Source organism: Mytilus californianus, unplaced genomic scaffold, assembly GCF_021869535.1.
Source record: "Mytilus californianus isolate M0D057914Y unplaced genomic scaffold, xbMytCali1.0.p SCAF_3, whole genome shotgun sequence".
NCBI lineage: Eukaryota > Metazoa > Mollusca > Bivalvia > Mytilida > Mytilidae > Mytilus > Mytilus californianus.
Genome location: NW_026262679.1, coordinates 60,993,516 through 61,013,382, shown reverse-complemented (window position 1 = coordinate 61,013,382; position 19,867 = coordinate 60,993,516). Strand labels below are relative to the sequence as shown.

The window sequence follows — 19,867 nt, the reverse complement described above, 5'->3', positions numbered from 1 at the left end:
TCTTGCCAACTTGTGAAAGGAAAACTACATCTACCTAAAAAGAATTATTTCTATTTATACTAATGGTCGCGTGACATTAAACGTCACCATTGTCAAAATTAACTTTGAAAATACTTTTATTAACACTTATTAGGTTCGATTTAGAAAAAATAGGAAGCTGGCCCAGTATGTGTCTGCATTATTGTTTGAACTCCAATTATTGAGGATGTTTATTTTAAGACAACTTACTATTGCGAAGATATATTCCTTAATGGAAAATGAATATATATTTTGTAATATGTGATTGCTTCCGTTTTATCAATTTATATTTCCACTGCGACATTAGTATAAAACTGTAATTACATGACAACTATCAAAAATAATCAGAAAGTCTTTGACTAAAAAGAACTTCATATCTTTAGATGATACATTTACAAGAGGTTGGAGACTTGTCTTAATGGGCGGTCACGTTGATAATTATTACCGTATAAAGGATTTTCAAGTGTAAAAACACATTGGTCATTCAGTTCATCAAGTATTGAGTCCGTTGATCTAATTGTAATATAGAGGTGAAAGATCCTTAGGGATTGTAACGATAAGCATGGACAGGTTCACCCAGAGAAATCAAGAATATTTGATGATGGGAGATATGTTTTTAACATTTCTATTGTGAATGTTTGACGTTGCCATAAAAGCGGGAGGTTTGGCATGCCACAAAACCAGGTTCAATCCACCATTTTTTTTCTTAAAATGTCCTGTACCAAGTCAGGAAAATGGCCATTGTTATATTATAGTTCGTTTCTGTGTGTGTTACATTTTAATGTTGTGTTTTTGTTGTGTCGTTGTTCTCCTCTTATATTTGATGCGTTTCCCTCAGTTTTAGTTTGTAACCCGGATTTGTTTTTATCTCTATCGATTTATGAGTTTCAAACAGCGGTATACTACTGTTGCCTTTATTGATAACAAGACCGGTCTTTTGTAAATTGATAACTGTAATTTACTATTAGTATTTACCAATCTGCTGCATCAAAGAAAGTCGTTTTAATTACTTATCAGTGTTTTCTTCGTTTGTCTTTGAGTTGTATACCAACTTCACGGTGAACAGTAATGTGCCAACTATTTATAAAATTTCATTGAAATAATATTTTGACGTTCAAAGTTAAATTTACTAACTAAGTGTATGTTTGATTAATCACAAGTGGGCACATTAAACAATATGTTTTAACGTTGGCGTGCAAACATGCCTTTTTAGAAACACGAAGCATATTTTATATCAGAAATTTATATGAATTAGATTTTTTTCCTCGAGTACATAAATTTTTGGAAATAGTTGTTTAATTTATCGTATGCTTATCATCTTTCCTTTCGGCAAAAATCTTTAAATTTGGTAAAATTTTCATGAAGTTAAACATACACATATTATGTCTTATTAGAAGAAAACTGCATACAAGTATGTGACTAATTGCTTAAATTTGTCGTGAAGAGTTTCCGATATCAATGTGTACTTGTAAAAATAGGAAGATAGATTATTATCCATTTTAATTTAAAACACTAAGGCTCAACAGTGCCTGAATAACGCATCCGGTAAAACAATGCCATTTTGATATTTATTCTAAAAATTTATTGCAATCAGGTATGTTTGACAATTTGTTAAAGAGAGGCGAAAGATACCAATAGGACATTCAAACTCACAAGTCGGAAAATAAACTGACAACGCCATGGCTAAATATTAAAAAGACAAACAGACAAACACCAGTACACAAAATTCATTGGTACATATCCGTCGTAATCCGTGAAACAGATTTTCCATAACGGTCAACCAACTCGTGATGGCGTTCGTAAAATTTACGAAGAGATGATTTCAACTTCACCACTTGGAACTCTTGGTTTAATATATTGTGAGAAGCAACCCTCTGTCAAGGAAATCATGATAGGATATACAAGCCCTGGAATAGCGCATCAACTGGGAGATATATACTCCGTATGCAGGCGCTGCTAGAATGTTGCTACACAGAAATGGAAAGTTCACAATTTGGAAGCTAAAATGATTTTTTTTTTCGTAAAGTTTTGTTTTCAACCGACTCTCATTATCATTTCTAGATGTAAATCTTGATATGAGGCAGACTTAACTGTATCTGCTGTATCCTTTATCTCAAGTCTGATGGGATCTCATTACTTATGTGGGATTTTTCAAATCTTGTATTGATAATAACTTTTACTGTGAACATATCTATTCAGGCTTTCAAAATAATTGGCAAAATATAAAAATTAATAAAAATTCTTCAATTGAGAACAATAAATCCTAAAAGGAGTTTGAAAATTTGGCTTTGTTGACGTACCGGTAGACCTGTTTTGCTGATCTTGTTTGCTTTTAAATTTCTTTTTAACATAGTTTATGACAAAAGTGCAAAAATTAATAAAAATCGAAATTCAGAGGAAAAAAATTAAAAAATCAAACAGAAGACAAAACAAAACATAACATTATCATTTAACAACACGAACTCCCACCAAAAAACCAGGTGTGATTTTAGGTGCACTCATTTTGGTGTAACGTTTCCTTTGTTTTGAAAAAGAAAAACAGACAGATTTAATCATGTTTTTTCGAAGGAAATCGATTGTTTGATGAGGCAAAAAAATGTGTAAAAAGGTTTTTTGTTTGTTAGCGTCTATGTAAATTTTATTTGTATGTTTGCTAGAATTTTTTGAATCAGTTGTGTTGTATATTATAATTTATGTTTACACACTTTTGGCTGCGAATTATTGTCACGTTAAACATCTATGTCTGTTTCGGTTGTTCACACAATTTTGTCAATATAAATTTTTATATATATCAAGGATTTATATTGTCCGTAACTTGAAAAATAGTTTTGCCCTTCAGAGGTTGACCGGATGTTTATATACTTTCAATAACTATCTGATCTTTCAACTTTAATGTTTAAATCGAACATAAGATCTTTGTACTTCTATTAATCTATAATAAATGTCTGAAAATATTCATTAAATGAATCAAACAAGGAATCTAGCCAGTCTTTGTCTTTTTTCAACTAAAGTCTGTGAAAGTACATCCTCCAATCCAAATTATCATTTAACTTTTGTAGCGTAAATTACTAAAGATGTTTAAAAACCAACAACCATGAGTTTCACACAAGTGATGTTAAGCTAAAATAACAAGAAATGTTTTTTCAACATGTTTGAAGTATATATTGAATTCGCATGATGTATCATAACCTACGCATACAGTACATACACAAAAAAAAATCAGATGCAAAACACACCTGCCATAGAAGTGAGAGGTTAAGCTAGCTATAAAACCAGATTAAATTCACCATTTTATTTGGAAAATGCTTGTGCGAAGTCAAGAATATGACTGTAGTTTTCCATTCGTTTCGTTGGTTAATATAGTCAAGTGTTTGCTTTTATCAGGTTTTATGGATTTCCACTTTTTGAATTTTTACCTTGGAGTTCGATATTTTGTTAAAAATTGTTTCTTGAATTATATAAAAAAAAAGGTGGATTTATTTAAAGAAAAAATAATTTATATGTTGAAAAATTATGATAGTATAAATTAGAAGAGAAGCTATCTCACGGGAAAACAACCCGTGATTTTACAATATAAATTCATGTACTACCAGCTTTGGGTCACTTCTATTGCTTTCAATCAGTAGTTGGTTATTTGTGTCGTTAAGTTACTGTTTTAATGACGTTTACCCATACAATCATTCTATTCATATATTAACTATGGATGCCTTTTATCTATCCCTACTACTCTATCGTATGTCCTTTAATTAGTAATATCCAAATCAATGAACTTTATTTCATCCTTAACATCATAAAACATGATTAAGTTCTTTGGTTTCAGGTAAAAGACCGATCGAAAAAACTACAAAACGCAAACGACTTTGATATATCATATAACTGCGTGACTATATTTTGTCCTTTGATTTTGATTTTGTATATCTATATCTATGAAACAAGCTAATACGTGAATTTAAAAGAATAGGCGAATAAGAAATACGTCGTGGTTAATCTGTATTTTTCAACATTGATTTTTCATTGCTTCATTTCTCATTCAGCCAATATTTAGGGTTAAAAAAAGTTACATTACTGATGGTTTATGAATTTGGTGATTTCTAATCACTTGATATAACTTATCAACCTTACCAACATATTTAATAGGACTAACACGACATGTTTCACATGTGGAGCAGGATCTGATAATATTTCCGGAGCACCCAAGATCACTTAAGGATTTTATAAGGGTTCATGTTTAGTCTTCTATGTTATGTTTTGTAGTTTGTTTTTGTCTTTTGGTGGTTTTTCTTTTTTGCCATGTGCTGTCGTCAGTGTGTCTTCGACTTATGAGACTGAGTATCCCTCTAGTGTCATCCGTCTGTCTTTTATAACGATAATTTATGTTCTTAAATTGAATCTCCGATTTCCCAGAAGAGTATGCACACCATCGTTTACAATCATAAACCTTTGTGAGTACCGTGTGCTGAAACACCAAATAGAGCAAAAATAAAAGACGTTTTGAATATGTTAAACATCTCAAGAGGTCATAGTGAATAATATGCACATGTCTAAAAATCATAAAGTGATGTTTTAATATCATTTGTTTTAATTTTGTGGTTCTCGTTTATGATGCTCTAAGTATACGTGAAGACGTTTTCAGTGAAGTTTCATAACTTTGAATATCTTCAATAATTGTAAGACACCGCACTCGTTATACAGTCGCGTAATCAATCGTGCAATAGCTCATTAACCAATTAGTCTAACAACAACAAAACATTCAAGGACAATACTCTTTCAAGTAAATTTTTATTTATCATCTTATACTTTCTTTTAATCAACTACAGATGCTATAGTTTGAGCTCATATGTCAATTTAGATTGTTGCCAGTTTTGACTTTGACAAATTCACTTAAATCAATGTCACTTTTCTAACAATTTTCAGCTAATTATATTGTGGTTTAGTCCATGAAATTGTTCCCTTAAGCACAAGATGATTCAGTTTGAGTTCTAAATTCTTGGTAAACAACCCCTGAACTAAGTCATATGTATGCTAACAATAAAATTCAATTATGAATATTAAAATTATTCTTTTCAATAAATATTAACAAACAATTACTGAACATGATGAAACCATTATTTATATAATGAAATCTATTATCAGCTTATTGACAAAATGCAATTATTGTCCAGAATAGTCACATTTTGCAAAACCAGTAATGATATATTATAGTAATGATATATTATTGAATCAAACTTGAATATTGGAAACCTTTGTGCCAACGGTGTCAATAGTTCATATGTAGTTATACTTTTATTCAATTAATAACCTGAAATGATTAACTTTCACACATAAAAAGACATGAACATGACTTTTGTGTCCTTCATTTTGATTTCGGTTTTTGTCATTAATATTTCTATATTGAAACAATTCAGACATTGAAGGAGGCTAATACATGCGTTTCTAGAGAGGCTTTTAAACGAATATAACCCGGTGTATTTCGTGTTTTCCTTGAAACAGAAGACAAACCTATTTGAAAATGTTCCATCACCAATAGCAAATGCATTATTGATTGATTGATAGAAGTTTTCAAATATTTCATGCAGGACGAGATCAAATCATTTCCATTTTACATCTCTCTTCGACTTATTATTGTTATTGATCATTTTGTATATTCCTATTTTTGTAATTATTCCAACATTTTTCGCTCATTAATTCATTAATGTAATGATTTGATTGTGGAAAATTCTTCCAGTTATCTATATTTAATTTCTTAAATTCTAATATTTATTATTTCATATCGCACACTATGCGCCTACAGCGAACAGGAGGTAATCTTTCGTAATATTTTATAGGACAATATGATAACAGTATATAAATATGATGTTTGCTAAAAATGAAAACAACACGCACAAATTTCATGCGTACGAAGAGCTTTTCTGGATTTACCTTTATCAGGAACGCTCAAAGCCGAATATTTGAAAGCCAAGGATTTACTTCTATTTACCGAAAGGTTACGTCGCATACTTTGATATGCTGGTTCATACGGAAACAATCAACAAGAAGATTTGTTATCCAACTCGGACACATTCCTAACTCTGAACAGACTGATTAGACTTCGCTTTTCTTCTTATTTATAGACCATTAGGAGGAGTAGCAGCAATTCCCCTGACAGGGCAAGCGACTTCTTACCAAAGCCAATCAAAGGGCCCGGTACGACGAGCTGAATGTTGCCAATTATTTCAAAATGGCATAGATATGGCAGAAATAAATTGTTTAACGAGTAATACACCAGAAATTTGCCTTTTCATTTGAGTGCATTATTTGAATTTTAGTTATTTGTCCAATAGAAAATCCACTGTAAAACTTGCAAAATAAATTCTGGACGAGAAGATATTGATACTTAACTCGACAAAATTTTATTTTTAGAAATCATCATATAAATTTGAAGACAAACCATAGGGTAACAAGAAAATGTGTCAAAAGGACACCATGCCCCGATCGTATTATCATAAGTCATGTTCTGTGAGGCAAAATAACTGTGTCAAACCCCTAATATGGCATATATTTTTTTAAAGTTTAATTTGGCATATGTTTTAAAAGTTTATTTAAGGAATGACTGTAATATTTTTTCTGTCTATGAGGAAATAACATCAAAAATGTGGTGCACACTGAATAACCCGCGTAGCGGGTTATTTTAAAATGTGCACCACATTTTTTATGTTATTTCGAATAGACAGAAAAAATATTACAGTCATTTCTTATAATTTAATTCTAAATTCCATTTCTAACCGGAGTAAACCATGAAAAAACGTTGATGACGTCACGGTCACATGACAAAATTATGTCTATGAGCTGATAAACAAAACAACGTCAGCCAATCAGAAGATGCGTTACATCCAAAATTAAATTATATCACAATGAACATTTTTGCTAAGTTTTAAGCTGATATATCAATAACTTGATGGTAAACTACCATTAACCACAACTTTGACCTTATAAGGGACGCACGGAACGGAAAATATAATCCCCCGACTTTCGTTGGCGGGCTTAAAAATACACGAGTAATACTTAGTCAACACAGCATGATGGTATTGTGATGGCATGCTTAAATGCTTTGATGGTCAAAATAATGTTTAGTGATTTAGATTTGGCCATGGATCTTTGTTGTTGCTTTATATAACATTTATATGTGAAGGACACTATAAATACTCACATTCATATAATCTTTACGCATTCAGGGTACAATTGCATCTTTTCAAATAAGCCGAAACTGACAATTCATAAGCGGTTAAACTAGCAAATGAAAACAACCCTTTATTTTAAATAAACTGCAAATTCCTACTGTACGATTTGAAAATCGGCAAACTACTGCTGTTGCCTAAATTTACGTCATTTTTAAAAAATTCAATCTAAAAATTAGATCTTCCCAACTTCATTTTTACGAATAAAAACTTACATCTTTTTTTAAATATTCATTGTTAAATGAATCTTAAGACACTGATATTAGTTTAATGAAACGTTTGTGGCTAAATTGATCCTCCATGACCACACCATCTGAGTCGTCCTGGCTTCATGTCCCAGTCCAGTCGTTTTTCCATTTTATTTATTACTTTCATATGTTCCTGAATGGTACTTAGAGTAGTTGTTAATAGATATGTGTTGTTTAATCAAAACTTTTCATGGTAATAGTAGAAATTATACGATAAATTTATAATTTCTTAACCATTTAGACATTAAATTCATAACTAAAACTGCCACAAAGAATAAAGCAAAAAAACACAACCTTACCTTGGAAAAAAGCAACAAACTTGCACAGGAATTTGCCGTATACCCATAGTCTGTAGATGATGGTTCCTAACGATGTTGGCATACAACATAAAGTCACTGCTAAATCTGCAACGGCCAAATTTATCAAAAAGTAATTTTTAGAATGTTGAGATTGTCCATTTCTTATCGTTGTGACGATGATCAGAGCATTCCCAAGAAGTCCGATAAAAAAAATAATAACATACAAACTTAACAGAACAATTGTTGAATATTCATGGATAGTGAATTGCTTTTTCTGGAATTCTTCAAAAACACTTCCCGGGTCAGAAAAATTATATGGCGAGTCCTGATTCCCTGTTATGTTGGTCCGTGATATAAAATCTTTGTAAGCAAACCAATCTGCAAGTTGATCCATACCAATAACATGCTTCCCATCTGCAACCTTGAAGAAGAATGTAACCAATATTAGTTGCCTTTATGACTTAACTGACAAGCCGCTGACAATTATATAGCATAAGCTTCCATTGTTATACCAAAGATTTACGTCAAAGAAGATCTCATTCAGATAGTTATGATAAATTATCGATGATGTGAAGAGAATTTAATTTAAAACAAGCCAATATTGATACGAGCAAATATCACTAAATGTTTACTGATTAATTCAACAAATATACCTTTTGCAAAAAAGTCTTCTTATTTTGTACAATTTAGTAGTAAACTACTGGTCGTTTTTTTACAATAGTGTTTGTTCGTCTATTTATATTCAGTTCCTTATCGAATAGCGATACTGGAATCGATTTTGTCAACCAATCCGGTATTTAATACAAGAGTTATGAGATAAATCAAGTACTATTACCATTAATTGAAGAACAAATAAATAAACAAGTCAAGGAAATGAACATTGACATATAAATTGTTAATGTAAAATTCTAAGCTTTATTTGTTTAAAGAAATTTACTGATGCGGAAACAGTTTTATGTGTACTTTTCGCTGCTTTAAATATTATGCTGACCACAAATCCATAGACTTTAAACTTTTACTCAGAAATTAAAATTTTTAAGATAACTGTGAACGTGCATTTTTCACCACTCTACTGAAAAATAGAGGCGAAGGATACCAAAGGGACATTCAAACTCATAAGTCGAAAAATAAACTGACAACACCCTGGCCAAAAAAAGAAAAAGACAAACAGTACACAAAACACAACATAGAAAACCAAAGACTGAGCAACACGAACCCCATCAAAAACCGGGGGTGATCTCATGTGCTCCGTAAGGGTCAGTAGATCCTGCTCCACATGTGGCACCTGTCGTGTTGCTCATGTTAGTACAAATCCGGTGATAAGTCCAATTCGGTAGGTAACATTCGTGAAAAAGGGGACGGGATTGTAGTTACGACAATTAGAACATATCCGTTGTCATCTGTGAAACGGATATTCCATAACGGTCAACCAACTCGTGATGGCGTCCGTACAATTTTCGAAGGGACGATTTCAACTTCACCGCTTGGAACACTGGGTTTAATAGCTTCTTTGTGAGCAGCAACTCTCTATCAAGGAAATCATGATAGGAAATACAAGCCCTGGAATATTGTATCAACTGGGAGATATATATTCCGTATGAAGGTGCTGCTGGAATGTTGCTACATAGAAATGGGAAGTTCACAATTGGGAAGCTGAAATCATCTCTTTTGTCGTAAAGTTTTGTTTTCAACCGACCATCATTGTCAATTTCTAGTTTTAAGTCAAGATATGAGGCAGACTTAACTGTATCTGTTGTATCTTTTATTTCAAGTTCGATGGGATAGATGTGTTCAACATAGTCACCAAATTTTGAATAATTTAGTGAGAGAACATCATCTATATAGCGGAAAGTGAAGTTAAAGGATACTACTAAGTTCTTTTCTTTCTTCCTTAGAAGTTCCAGTAAGAATTCAGCCTCATGTGAATAAAGGAACAAGAAGTGGGGCACAGTTGGTTCCTATGTGAATGCCGATTGTTTGTTGAAAAAAAAGTCCTCCGAACGTAACAAGTATGTTGTCAATGAAGAAATCAATCATCTTGATAATGCCAGTTTCAGAGAATGTTTTGTTTGAAAGAGAGATTGTTCGCTTGCAATTTGTTCTGACATAATATATTTCTATGTATGTTTTGTTTCATTATACTAATTTTGAACGCTATAGCAATTATTTCATACAAGATTTTGTTTTAATTTTAAACTGTGAACAAAAAACGTATATTATCTTTTTGTCCCAACGGGTCATGTTACATGTAGCTACACAAATGTATCACTGTGACCATTATTAAAATAGAGGGTTAGATGCAAGTATTATTCTAATGTCTTGACATATAAGATAGGAGTTATTGCACATTATTGACGATTTAACCACTTTTAAGGGTTTTTTAATTATCTTGAAAACTATTATAGATTGACAGAAATTGTATATATATTATATAACTACATTAAATATTCCAAACGAATATACAATTATATCTAGCAAAGACACCAACAAAAAATTTTTTGTTGCTAATAGTATAAATAGTGTAGTACACTTTAGTAAAACATAATGTAATGACATTAACGGTACCAATTTTTCTGTACCAGAGGCGCATTTCGACAATAAATGTCTCTTCAGCATATATAGACTTTCCCGATAAGTACAAAGCAAGTAAAATATAAATACGAGAGTTCACAAAAAGAAAAGAAAAACCATTAACACTTTCATACGTCCGAAGTGCCCCTCGGACCTACCCGCATCAAGAAGGCCCCTTAAAAACCCGAAAGCCGGATCCACAAAAACTGAGCCACCTAAAGAGTCGTCTGACCGAAAGGGACATGACAAAACTAAAAAAAATAAAAGGAAAATAGCAAAAGTGAATAAAATGATACATAACGTCAGAACCTAAAATCTATAACTCAAGACCATCCTGTATCATTTGTAAAGTTGAAACTGAATATTTATTTATAGGTTATGGTCCCTTCAAATTTACTTTTTGAGAAAAAGGACGAGACGTTTTTTGACGAAACCCTGACTCATTAACTTTTTGTTCAGAAACCGAAAGCGTTTTACAAAGTCTCGTCTTAAATACCGCATGGCTTGAGAAATATATACTCCATATGTGGATGAAGGTGGTATATAATTGCTGCTAAGGTGAGGAAAATTAATAATTTAAAAATTGAAATCGTCTCGTTTGTCATAGACTATAGTGCTGAGATGACTGCTGGAGTCAAATTCAAGGTATATATCTAAAAATGAGGCGGAGTCAGCTGTATATGTGCTTTCTTTAATCTTTAGTTCAGGAGTATATTATATTAATTGGACCCTATCAGAAGAGTTTGGCTTGTTAATGGAGAGAACAACGTCAATATATTTGTATGTGACATTAAGATCCAGCTTCTTTGATCTTGTTTTTACAAGTGTCTCGGGAACTCCGACTGGTATGAAAAAAGGAAAAGTCTGGCAATGATAGGCGCATAGTTGGTCCGCTGTATTATAGTTGGACAACCTGATTGAAAATTCTACCTCAATATTCATAAACAATGCGTACAATGAGAAACTCCTGCACACTAATCATTTGTTCTTCGGTGTAGCAAGTTTTATCCTGGGTTTCAAAATACTAGTATCCCGAAAGATTAAATTTGTAGCGTATGGTACCCTTTTTTGAAGAACGGGATTGTGGATTATTTATTTTAAACGGCTTTTTAATTTGTCATGTGATATGATGGTGTGAAGGGGGGGAAATCGAAGGTTTGATCGAGTTTCCACAAGTTGTTTATATTTCTAAGAATCTTCATACGGTTAATGTCACTACGCGAGTAAACATGATTAAAGTATTTCTGTAAACCCTCGGTCACTGGGGGTCAAACTTTTGGTCAATCTAACGGACAATTCCTTAGAAGAACATGACGATGAGTCGGCAATTTACAGTTGCTTGACGGAGTTTTGTTAAGTTTAGGAATATAATACAAACAAAGTAAGTCATCGAACGTGCTGCTCAATTCAATTCAATGATGTCATGAAGAAATTGTGATTGCGCCAAGAAATCATCTTTATCAAAAGTTATGTTTTGGTTTGCGGGATCACCCGAGTGTTTATTTATTTCTTATTCTTTCATAAGACACTCTTAGTTATAGGATTTATAGTTTATATAGTTTTTTGAACTTGTGGATTCTACGTCGTATCAAAGACGTAAATGCTTTCACACATTATGGCAGAGTGTCTTGTTCAACATATAAATCTCGTTATGCCCACGTAGTTCTCAACAGAATTCATATCTATCTTAAAGCTATGGTTCAATTGATGGGTTGGGGCTCTCTAAATTTAGGACCATATTTACATGACTGAAACTGCCAATTGACTTTTTATTATACTTATTGCCCTTAAATGACTATTTTACCCACCCTTTCTAGTTTTTTTCTTAAAACAAGATTTCAAATTCTTAAACTTCTGATTTCGTCCCCACGTAACTTTTATAATAGTGCACATAAAGTTACGCTTGTAAAAGATAGCCCGGTCTATTAACCAATATGGCCTCACAACTAACAAACAACAAAAGAGATAAAATGCAAATAGCTCTCAAATATCTTACACACTTTAATACAAACTTCGCACTAAAGGAAAGAAAATTATATAGGCCATGATTTCACTTGACCGCACTAGCAAAGCTGTATATTTGCCAAAAGAATAATACCGTATATATTCAGGAATGCATGATCGAAAAAAATGAAAATGTTATGACTGTTGTATAATTTTGCTAGTTGAGCTCTCACAGAACATTCTCGATTTTTAACATTTCTGATTTTCGAATAAAGTACTTGATGCAAACTAGTTTAAAAAAAATAATTTGAACAAACATTAAACAATTTGTTAATATAAAGATAGGAAGATGTGGTAGGAAAATGGCATGGAAGTTAACAACTATAGGTCACCGTACGGCCTTCAACGATGAGCAGAACCCATACTGCATAGATAGCTATAAAAGGTCCCAAAATGACAAATGTAAAACAATTCAAACGAGAATTTAAACTGTAATTTGCTTTCCTTTGACATTTGAACAAGGAAAAGCATCAAATTTAAATGAAAGACGATTTAACATAATACGAGAAAACGTTTTAAAGAAAACCTTTTGGGATTTCAACTGTTAAACATTGATAAAATATTTTATCAATACGATCACATAAAAGACATACCATAACGAAGCATCATGCTATGTATTGAAGCCGTTTCACGATAATCTAAAGACAAAACTCCAGACAGTGTGATAGTTAAGTAATAATATTGTCTTTCCTGATTTGAAAAGATTGTCTCATAATACGAGGTTTTAGTTTTATGATCATCGATCAATTTTTTGAAATATAGGATTTAAACCGTATAATCTTGATGACTACTTGTGGCTTGCCACGTGTCTGCTCGAAGTAATGCTGTGTGATCAATTACGTAAATCAGCTTATCACTTCTGATTCTGTCTATGTTCATCTCCAAGTAGGTCATTTCCTTGTCTCAGATGATATTGTTTAAAGCTATTTGAAAGGTAAAACGCTTACATTTAACAATTTTTAATGCTCCCACGAGATTTGCTTATGAATTCTTATTTCATAAAATGTGCAGGAGTAACTGATCATATTAGTCGATCCATTGTGTTGCAGGAACGAGAGAAAATCATAGACACCAGGATGAAAATGTTGTAGACTTTTTCACGTTTCGTCAACAAAAGACTCATCAGTGACGCTCGAATGAAAAAAGTTATAAAAAAAAAAAGAACGACAGATGACGTCATACGGATATGTGCAAATGATTAGATCGGTGATTCGCAGAATTTTTAATTTAACACAATTAGAGTGCTTAACCATAAGACAAATAGGTTTAACAACACGTGAGAATTTGATATCGCTTGTTTTCATTTTTATATTGAAATTGAATAACAAGCATATCAAGCGATATCCAATTCTCACTCGTTATGAATCCTATAGGAATATGACAGTTGTTTTCCATTCGTTTGATGTGTTTGAGCTTTTGATTTTGCCATTTGATAAGGGACTTTCCGATTTGAATTTTCCTTGGAGTTTGGTATTTTTGTTATTTTACTTATGATTATCGTTTATGCACCTGTCTATTGTTGTAGAACGTATTTGGACTTCCGGGTACGTGTCTTCTGGTTACTTGTGCTTTTAGGGTACTGTTTCATTCGTATACTACCACATTTGATTTTATTCATTATGACATAAGTTGAATAGTGTATTAGTGTGAAACATATGTCCAAAAGCTATTCTTATCGTGTACATATAAGGAAAATCAAATCGCCAAAACTAAATATGTAAACATGTTACAGCAAAGTTTTCTTTTTTTATATACATGACAGTACAGACACACATGACCGTTTGCTAATTAGTCGATTGAGAAATAATATTAGTAAGAACTTAAAGGAAATACAAACTGTCCCAAATGACGGCACTTAAAACAGTTATGTATGCTTAGATGATCTGCTACATTTTTAGAGAAAATTGTCCTCATAAATTGTGAATTGTTCTTCCAATTAGCTATGTGTTGTCTTAAATTCTAATCCTAGTAATCTATCATTGATTGTTCAGTAATTGGCATGATGTGATAGATTCGGTCTACAATAAACTGGTTTTATTACAAGACTAGAGGATCTATGACACATTATCAGTACAGTATTAGAACTGGGATTGGAATAAGAGAAGTTGTAGGATATATATGCACAGACAGCAAACAAGCGACAAAAATATCAAATGACATCTAGATTGCAAATCAAAACAAACAATACTATAGAGTAATAACTAATATATCGTCCAGAGGGTTAAATTGCTACACTTTACAAACCAAAAACACATCATTTAGTACTTATCAAAAGCCTATCATAGAGTACCTATCAGAAACATATCAATTGGAACTAATTAAAGATTAAACTTAATAATCAAGTTGGTGAAATCAAGCTTAAAATATTGTTTTATTCTTCAACTGAAGTATTGTCTGCAGCACGACGATTTAATCATTACCAAAACTTATTTCATGACGCGAATCATGAACATAACTCGAGTGCGAGGTAGTGCATCCAAAGTAAGACATACTACCCTTTCCGGAGCATATGATATCATGCCTGTATTTTTAAAAATTTGGTTTAAAGTGAAGAGGGTCGATTGTCAGTGTTGCGCCTTGTTTGAATATGTGCGAGTTATCAACATGTAGTATTCTTTATTGTTTGTGTAAGTCGTGTATTTTCTTTGGATATTCATTGTAGCACATTTTCTATGGTCACCTTTCTATTCTCCTCATTAGAAAGTTACATTTGTTTTGACGGTGAAAAATTGATTTGATGGACATCAAGGTTATTTTAATATCAGTATAATTCTCATTCTTAAATGGCACTAAACAGTATACAAAACTTAACACGACAAAGTAATGGTAGCAAAGCACATGATATTTAGTCTAGCAACCGTTTCGCTCTCTTAGAATATATAGATTCATTTATTTTAGCATCGGTCACATTTCTTTCTATCGAGGTTTGACAAATTTTGCATGACGATGATTTCGATGGTATAACTTCAAAAACAGAATCAAAGAACAAAACAATTTATATTTCCATAAGTAAAAGTTTTACTCATACCAAGCTAAATACATGCAGTATTTACATTTAAAGCAAGTTAAAACAACCATGACAACAATCATGATTTTTAAACACCCAACAATAACATCATATTAGGCTGTGTATAAATACCAATTAGCAGTAATCATACATAATTAACATTTAATAATTAATCATCAAATCAATTTAAAACAATATTTCATTTAAAAATTCCCGAATTTTTATTTATGAAAATAAAAATATTTTACAAAACATCTAAAAATTTATCAGGTTTTTGAATAAAAAAAGGGTGCGAACGTGTAGGGTGCGAACGGACCTAGGGGGCGAACGTGTGGGGTGCGAACGTGTAGGGTGCGAACGTGTATTAGGCGCGAACGGACCCGATACCCTTACTTGGCCCTAGACAGTTGCTTATCTGTTTATCGTTCTGTCACTGGCTTTTTTTAGACTAGAGACTTCATGTGTACAAACCTGACGTCAAACTCGTGTACTATAAAAGAAGAGACAAATAATTTCACATTAAATCCTGTAACATTACATCTAAAGATAATTATAATCCATAGTAAATTATATTACGACGTCAATGGACTAAATTCCCGCGCAAATGTCATCACTAGGATAGACCAAAACGAATTTTAGGTTTATGAATCATTCACATTCCGATCAATTTACTCAGTTAAATAAAATATATGTGTGAACTATTTTTATATTGGTTTTGAATTTAGTTAATCTATCAGAAAAAAGGATTTATTTCTCGCAGATAGCCCTCAATACTATACACCAACTCGACACTGAAGCTAAAAAACCCTAAAACATAATAGTATATGGAATCGTCCAAACGGATTACCTAATATTGATATAGGTGAAATATGTAGATTCAGAATTGTGTACACAGAAATAAGATCAGAAATAAAGCCCTATGTAAGGTGAAAACAATAAGACAACTGTATAAAATCATTGTTTATTAAATTTGCTTGCATAAGAACCATGAAGTTAAAATTTATAACGATTACGTTTATCCTGTCAACCCCTTTTCTTCATTGCATCAAGGCTTCTGTTGCTTTACATCGAGCAGCAATTCAACCAATCGGGGAATGTTAAGTTGGGACATACCTCTATTTTTGGAAGCGTGATCTTTACATCGAGGCTTGCGTTGCTTTACACACCGAGGCCAAGTAGTTCGACCAATCGGGGAATGTTTATTTGGGGTATGTGACCTATTGAACTGCAGGTTTTATAATATTTTAATCGAAATTGTAGAAAAATGAAATGTTGTTAGTACAAACAAAACAGAAAATGATGAATACTTTTAGTAAAAGATAATTTGGATCCGGGTTCTGTGTATTCACATCATTTGTACAACTCTCCTTACTGATGCCATTTTTTGGAATTTCTGTGACCTAAATGGTTCGCGAAAATTAATATTTTATTATATATATAGTAATTATCTTTTGCCGTTGTTATATATCAAGATAGAGGATTACATTCACCTTGAGCAAATAATGTATTTATGACACGATATACTAAAAAAGAATGTAATAAAAAGTTATTAACATTATTTAAATATACCACTATGGTATTAAAACGCGAAGCTAATACACGCTAGTATCGTTTATGAGTGTCATCAACTCAAATAATTGTTTTTTTCTCGATTCGAAATCACATTTAAACATGATTGATCCAAAGTATTCAGTTTAAAAACAATTTTAATTATGTATTAAAAGTAAACATTGGGTTAATGTTCTAAGTTGGACCATCTGAAAAAAAAATGTATTTTGACCTTGGGTTATACTATTTTGGGACATTCCTAACAAAATGTTTGTTAGATCCAGACATTATATAGACAATAACTGTTTAGTCTCTTTAAATATCAGCTGTATTTGTACGAGGCTAAGAAACAGGTGTAATGTGAGCTTCAGCGAGCTATTACTCCTGTTTCGAGCCGAGTACAAATACAGCTGGTATTTAAAGACACTAAACAGATATTGTCTTTATCCTGCAATTAATTTTGTACATTTTTTCCCATTCCAATCGTTGAATTTGTTTTGGAAAGAAATCGACATGCCTTAAACGCGGACCGCATTGAGAACCCCAAATTGAACTGTGACGTAAACAGTAATTTCACATAACCGTTCGCTCGCAACAGAAGCAGGATACCAGGAGACTATATACGTCTAGCATACGTATATCGCTTCGTGTTATCTGTACACCTGAATTAGTGTAGTAGAAAGGTCGATTGCAGGATAAACAGAATGAACACCAAAACTTTTTAGATGATATTTAGTCTAGAAATCTCCATGATATTGACTTTTGAAAAATAGAATCAAAGAACAAAACAATTAATATTTCCATAAGTAGTATCTTCTTTTGCCATTGTTATATATCAAGATAAAGGATTACATTCACCTTGAGCAAGTAAAGGTTTTAATTCACGAAAATATCATAAAAAGTTATTAACATCATTTCAATATACCACAATGGTATTAAAACGCAAAGCTTATACAAGAAAGTATAGTTTATGAGTGTCTACAACTCAAATAATTGGCTTTTTTTTCCCTTTTCGGAATCACATTTAAACATGATTGACCTATCTACTTTGAAAACCATTTTTCATTTCGTATTTAAAACAGATTAATTACAAAAGTCTAGGAAACTTGTCAAACTGTTCATGTCTGCAAATATTTTGTAGATTAAAACGTTCTATTTCATTGTTTACTATTACAAAAATTTTAATTGATCTAAATGTTTTAAGCAACCATTACAAGAACATTATCAAAACAACAATAATTCAAATAAAATGTAAACAAACAAATATCGCGGAAAAACTTAAGTGTGGGCAATGGTCAAAACCATTAAATTCAAATCCAGTTAAAGACTGTTAAAAATTTAGAAATTATCTAGCGATCATATATCTTATCAATCATTTGTGGTATATACCCTACCCGTTTTTACTGAAAATGATACCATAAACAAGTGTCATGCGTATCATACCCAACTTTTGTTCCACTATTTAGGGACTACAATTTGTATACTGTCGGTCCCAAAGGGTACTATCATCTGCCCAGTAACAATTGCTTCGGTTATGGCATGAATAGAAAGATATAAATTTTAATTGTTGTGTTTGTGAAAAAAAAACCCATTTATTTTTCTGTTCTGTTTAAGGCATCATAAGTGTCTTTGATTTTAATACTTTTAGGGTTTTGTGTATTAGGTTTCGTAATTTTTTGGTTAGTATAATGAGAATTGTCCCATAAAAACGTGTCTTTATTGCGGAAATCAGAATAATATGTTTCTGTTTAATTACGGTTCACCAAAGATACCACCCTGAAGTGTATATATTAGCTTTTACAGTAAATCTTGTGGCAGTAAGTCTGATACTTGACGCATGCCTTTGAATAACTGAAAATCATCTAATAAACACGTGTTTTGTGCACAGAATTCGGTACCATGTGTACCATTGTAACGTTTCACGAATGATATCATTCTTAAGTATATATTTGATAACCTTGACAATAATTTCTTTGACAGAAAGTAGAAAACTTGAAAGATGTCCTTGAACAATTACATCGATAGGTTAAGTCCCTGCAAGTCTAAATATGGAAAACTTTATTGTGTCTGTGGTTAAGACAAAATAGCTCAGTCGGATAGATAAGGGAGATTTAATTGTTATTATATATACTCATTGATATCTTGAATTAAGTTAGATTTTATGTATATAGCATTTAATGGACAAATTGTCAGTCCAACCCTCTAACCAAACGAGTATAAGTAACTTGATTGATCTCTCCCTGAATAAAACTAACGATTCCCCATTGTTCAAATATTAGTGATGATGCAAGATCTAATGATAACGGACTGCTCGTGTCTAATCGAGATATTCAAAATGTCGAAATACTCTTTTTATGTGATCACAAGTTAAAATAAAAATCCCATCACAGAAAAAAAAAAACAAAGATAGCGTTGAAAAGATTTTTTAAAATTCTTATTTATTTTTAAGTGCGAAATTGTCAGACGGTACGAAAAACCTGCAACATTTAATATCTATTAGATACGAATTCCAGCATTGGATTTAAATAATCACACTTAGACTGCGAAAATGAATTTACATGATAGTTAAGATACAGTGTGTGTGACTTATTATTATCAAACTCAGAGTAGTTCGAAAAGCTTTTAAAAAATAAAACCTTTAAATTAAGGTAAGAAGCACACACTTCCTTATCTATAACATGACCTTGGCCTTTGATCTTGTGCCCTTTATCGATGTCATTGCAATAGACCCACCAGCCTCTACCATGTACCAATATCAAGAAATATGTGATTATCCAATAATTTTAACATTTCATGGGTTATTACTTCTATAAGACTACGTCATATCGCATTCGGAACGAGGTAAAAATTCATCGCTTCAACGTGCCAAAAATTTTGTACCATCTCTTTTTCTCTATCTAGTACTGAATATGAGTTGAACTGAAAAGGTCAAAATGTATGTCATGACCTTACCCGTTT

The 19,867-nt window shown here is 32.0% G+C and overlaps 1 protein-coding gene across 1 annotated transcript in view; it reads right to left on the bottom strand.

Annotated features, from left to right (window-relative positions):
* The window catches only part of LOC127734948 (galanin receptor type 1-like), a 115,233-nt gene that overhangs the window by 28,573 nt on the left and 66,793 nt on the right, over nucleotides 1-19,867 (bottom strand). Inside the window, exon 2 of the mRNA XM_052244997.1 lies at nucleotides 7,780-8,200. Within this exon, the coding sequence (XP_052100957.1) occupies nucleotides 7,780-8,200 (421 nt within the window). The remainder of the gene's footprint in view (nucleotides 1-7,779; nucleotides 8,201-19,867) is intronic.